This window comes from Poecilia latipinna, unplaced genomic scaffold (assembly GCF_001443285.1).
Source record: "Poecilia latipinna isolate Pla-1442-1.1 unplaced genomic scaffold, P_latipinna-1.0 Scaffold4236, whole genome shotgun sequence".
Classification (NCBI taxonomy): domain Eukaryota; kingdom Metazoa; phylum Chordata; class Actinopteri; order Cyprinodontiformes; family Poeciliidae; genus Poecilia; species Poecilia latipinna.
Window position 1 is genome coordinate 5,178 of NW_015116852.1, and position 5,290 is coordinate 10,467.

The following is a 5,290-nucleotide window of genomic DNA, read 5'->3' on the forward strand; positions in this document are numbered from 1 at the left end:
GAGTTTAACCTTCTGACCACTTTGATCAGGTTTGGTGTAAAACAATCTGGTCCTAACAGAGCAGAGCTTCCTCTGGGCCATAACAACATCTGTCTCCATTCAGAAGAAAATAACACTTCTTTGATCTTAGAAACAGGTTTTTACTGGAACATGAACTAGATTTAAATGAACTTAGCTAAAGACGGTCCCCTGATTAGAACAGAGGAGGGAAACACGCCCTCCTCTAAAACTATAGGACCAGGAACCTTAACCTCAGATCGCTCCAGGTTTACCCGTGATGCTGTCTCTGGGGAACGGTGCGTCGGTGAAATGGTTCCCCGTTTGATTGTCTTGGTGTGTGGATGTCTGTGGAGTGAGGTAAATATCGAACTGGATGCTGGTTTGTGATTTTATTGAGTTTTGTCAGTTTCATTAGTTGTTTGTCTAATAAATGTTGGACTTGGGAAAAAGTTTGTCTTTGTCTTTATGGTTCAGCTGAAACAATGACGGCATCAAGGAATCCGGGCAGAAGAGAGAATAAAACGAGTCAAAAGATTTTAATTCTTCTTTTTCTGATTAAAATTAACACCAACCAATCTAATCGATTCAAAGGGCTTTTCCAAATTGATATTGAATTGGAAAAATTCATTGACATTCAGTGATGGGTGGATATTTTTACCTCTAAGCTTTATAAATGATTCTAAAACCCATTAAATCTAAATCAGTCTGTAAAGAGAAGAAGAAGAAGAAGAACTGCCAGTCCGATCACCAGTCCAGAAGATCCGGCTCTGCTTCCTCTGCTTGAGACCATCCTTGACTCTGTGGAGGAGAACCAGCAGTGAGAACGAGGCGTCGGGTCGACACTGAAGAACAAAACATCTTCAAACATTTCTGTCACAGGGAGGCAAAACGAGGCTGTCAGTGGAAACTGGCTCCACTCGGTGCTCAGTGCCAAATCAGGTCTTTCTTTGTTGTGCAGGAAGAGATTTTCCCCAACATGACCAGAGTTTTTGATTGTTGAACCACATGATCAGCTTCTCTTAAAACCATCTGTTCTGTTTTTATCAAACAAAACCAAGCTGAGACGTCTCCATCTGCAGCTCCACAGCTTCCACCATCTCTGCCATCCTTCCCTCAGTTCCCATCATTAATCAACATCTGGAATAAACCCTGAACATGATCATTCAGATTCCAGGTCCAAGAAATCACTTGGCTTGATGAGAAACTTCCCTGGACGGCTGACCTGTCAGGTAACCATCAGGTGGAGAGCAGTGGACAGACCAGGCTCTGTCTCAGGAAAAGCATCAGCCGACATCTGGACTTCATCCGATGTACCAAAACCAATCTGAGAAACTCAGAGATTCAGAGGGAAACTCACTCAGCCAGGAGCCTGGATCTCTAAGCCTGACTTCAGCTCCAGCTTACATCCTGTCTGATCCTCATCTGTTTGCAGATGATGTGATGCTGTTTGTATCTGTAAGTTAAGCTGATGTGGTGAAGAAGAAACTGAGCTGAAAGACAAAGATGAGCCACAGAACCAGACAACAGAGACTAACGGGTCGGTCCTCCTCAGAGGGGACAGGGCAGAGAGCTGCAGCAGGACAGCAGGACTCTGCCCTGTCCTTCCTCCAGCTCAGACATGGAGCCGAGTCGTTTCTGGACGGCAGAATCAACAACACTTCTTCTTTTTTTGGCGGTTGGCAGAACACTGAGAACGCTGACGCTATGGCGCCCTCTACTGCGCATGCGGGACACTTTCAGGTCGTTTGCCTGTTCAGACTGCAGAACGTGAACGACCCAGCAAAAAAACCATCCGATTTGACAAAAAATTGGAATTGGGTCACTTCAGGCTGCAGTGTTAACGCAGCCTAAAATTTGTCACACCCTCATCATGTCTTTGTCAAAGCCAAAGCCTGCAGTTCATGTATTGTAGAAATAATTAAATGTTGATGACATTTGAGGATATTTTTAAATGTTTTTTGTTGAATCCTTTATGCGGCCCAGCCTCACCCACACTCTGCCTCCATTGGCCCCCGAGTAAACTGAGTTTAAGACCCCTGGTCTACATTAAAGTCATCAAACGAAGGAACGGGGCGAGTCCACGGTGGGAAGGACCATTCCAAGTCCTGATGACCACACCAACAGCTGTAAAGATTGCTGAAAGACCCAGCTGGATGCATCTCAGTCACTGCAAGCTGCAGAGAGTGTTGGACCCCTAATCCTGAGTGGCGGGGAAGTTCTGGCTACAAAGGGGTTCCTGACCAATAGGGCGGTTCGTCTCAACGCCAGTGAAGAAACCAACACATCCTCACTCCTTAGTTTGGGGTTCTGACATCTTTGTATGCTGAGCAGCAATGGGGACTCCATATGCCAGGTGGAGCCTCTACTGCGCCGTGACTGCAGCATGAATGATGTTTGGAGGAGGAAGTGACCTCACCTTCACCTTCATCAGGACAAAGAAGGAAGCAAACGTGTTCCCCCTTCAGAGACACCCACATGACTACGGCACCAATCTGTGGTGGCAACTGAAGAACAGGACCGCCTATGAGGGAACGAAGTCAACTGCTATGTGTGTGCACAGCTGCCCTACGCCACACACAACTCAGGTCTTTGACCAGGGAGCATCACTGATGAGAAGCAGATGTGTCTCTATGGCCTGAGTCCACACCCACAGCACAGCTTTCCAGCAGGGAGGAACAACAAGTGGAGAAAAAGGGATTATTCTGTTCCACTCCGATGGGAACGGTCAAACAAGGACCTTTGGATGCTATGAACTGTTCACCTGCGACTTATGTGCTTCCTTTTCCACAGACATTGTGAAATTACCAGAGATCATTTCCTTGGCAGGAGCCAAACCAGGATCCCTCAGAAAATGTGTGTACAACAATGGACCTGGTGGAACTATTTCTGACGCTCTACACGAACTGGAGGAACTTAAACATCATGTGGACAGTGGAACACAAGGATCACATCCTTTTTCTTTCATGGATCATTTCAGGATCCTGGAGGAACCTGCTGTTGAGAAATGGAGCATCTATTCTGGGTGTTCTGATCCTTTTTTGCCTTTTCACAACTTGCATCATTCCATGCCTTCTTAGCATGATGCTAAAGACATTTAACACTGCTGTGGTCAGCTATCAGCTGGTCAGACCAACCTCTGACACACAAGGACGACTTGGTCCATATGGACGAAGACGCACTGAACAGTGGATAATATGACGATGTTCTGTAATCAATAAACAGATTAAATCATCTGCTGATTGATTCCTACACTGAAAATGTGAAAACAAGTGGAGTTAGTGATAAAATAACAGGATTCTTTTCCTGCTGTGTCCTTTACATGGTATATTTCTTATATGGTGTGTTTGTATGTCTTAGACCTATCAAACATTGTTACCCTCCAGCTCAGCTTTGGTTGAGTGAAACTCAGCAGAATGAATCTGCTGAAATCTCTGATCCAAACCCAAACAGACTCACCTGGAGTAACTGTCAGGTTGATGATGATGTTAGGCTCTGCTACCAAGTTTCTTTTTGCTCCAGTCAGAAAGACTCGACACTCGTATGTCCCGCTATCATCAGTCGTCAAGTGCCTCAGAACCAAAGACGCGTCTCCGTTCTTGTCCTGCAGATCCACCCGGTCCTTAAAAGATGGATGCTGGTGTTCTGAGTCAAACTGTGAATCTCTGAACAGCAGAACACAGCATGAACCCAGTTCAGCCTTCTTCCACTCTACAACCAGGACAGGTGAGCGGTCAGAGACCTGACAAGGCAGAATGATGTTCTGTCCTGATTCTGCTGTGATGCTGTGTTGATCTGAAGGAGAGGAAACAAGAAATTAAAGACTCTGGTTTCTGGGTTTCACCAAAAGAAGCACTGATGAATATAAATAAGTTACAGAATATTTAAATGATCTGGTTCAGCTCAGCTGTTCTAGACCATAAAGCAGTGAGACTCTGATGTAGATGATGGATTTGAATAGAAATACAAACATAGTTTCTCTGGAAAACAAGCATTTTGACCAACATCCTGATTAGAGCAGCAGCAAAGAAACTGAGGAGGATAAGCAGCTTCAGTTCAAGTCAAATCATTTTAACTCATTAAACTCATCTCTCTGGTAAAGTTGGTCTCTACCAGGCTGGTTGTTGTTATTCCAACCAGAACCGCCTTGTTTGGTAATCCCCGTGTGGTGAACGATGCCTTCCTGTTCCTGCTGCAGCACGCGCTCTCTCTACATGAATGAACCTGGAGGATGATAACCTGCTCCAACATGTCCAGAGCCACCAGCTGCCTTCGCTGGAGGGAGAATCTGCTCAGTGCGGCTGGAAACATCCGCTCCAACCGATACCATGACTGTCTGGTTTCATCAACAAATATGATTGGAGCTTCAGGGACGATTAACATGAAGTTTTTTAACGGTTAAGAATCTTAAACTCAGAAACATGTAAGAAATAAATTCTGCAGTCAAACAAATAAATGACCTTCAGCTTCAGCAGCAAAGAAATGTTCAGAGAAAACAGCAGAAACTGATTAAAACTGGAGCAAAGGACAGTTTATATCGGCTCTGGACAGAATCAACCAGCATTTGATTAAAATACTTCTGGAAACTGAAATTAATGAAATCAACACAAAACACCAACTCTCCTCTGGTGGAGTCTGTTTTAATCCAGCAGAACAAACCAGCAGGTTTAATAAGAGGCTCCTTAAACTTTACTGACTAAAACATTTCTCCATCAGAGAAGCTGAGCGTCAGTTTGACATTTACATGATTAGTTTGAACTTACTAGAATCTGTCGACACAGAAGAAACGTTTAACAGCAGAAGCCAAAGCAGCAGCAGCTGAGATGAAGACGCCATGAGGAGCGAAGCAGCAAACAGTCTGACCTGCAGAGCGAGTCTAGATTAAAATGTCTCAGCTAGAGTGTTTCAACTAGAACCTCCCAACTAGAACCTCCCAACTAGAATGTCTCAGCTAGAAGCTGCAGTTCTGTTCAACCTCCAGGAATAAAACCCCTCTTTCTCTTTCACCGTTTGAAATAAGTCAGGATTATCTCAGTTCAGAATAAAATCTAACTTTGTATTTTCAACCTTTTTGAAAAAGCTGGATTAGGTTTGATGTTAAAACAGGTTAAACCAGAAAAACTCAGAATGGCCAAACCAGAGAGGGAGTTTTTAACGGACTGTTTTATTTAATTAGTGCCTTCATGTCATTTGATGCCTTTGTTTACATCAAAACAAACAGGATTATCAAACTAAAAGGTCTGTATTATGTAGAAACTCTGGTTTTATTTGCAATCATATAAATATATTTAAA

The 5,290-nt window shown here is 44.0% G+C and overlaps 1 protein-coding gene across 3 annotated transcripts in view; it reads right to left on the bottom strand.

The window, feature by feature from the left end:
* Positions 1-376: 376 nt before the first annotated feature.
* LOC106942387 (coxsackievirus and adenovirus receptor homolog) overlaps positions 377-5,290 on the bottom strand; it is an 8,116-nt gene continuing 3,202 nt past the window's right edge. Inside the window, exons 1-3 of one of the 3 annotated variants that reach the window (XM_015025657.1) lie at positions 4,761-4,922; positions 3,457-3,792; positions 377-798 (exon numbers count right to left, since the gene is read on the bottom strand). In XM_015025657.1, the coding sequence (XP_014881143.1) occupies positions 701-798; positions 3,457-3,792; positions 4,761-4,833 (507 nt within the window). In that variant the 5' untranslated portion in view covers positions 4,834-4,922 and the 3' untranslated portion in view covers positions 377-700. Of the gene's footprint in view, positions 799-3,456; positions 3,793-4,760; positions 4,923-5,290 lie in introns of those variants that run through there. The other 2 variants (XM_015025656.1, XM_015025658.1) reach the window with 2 other exon arrangements.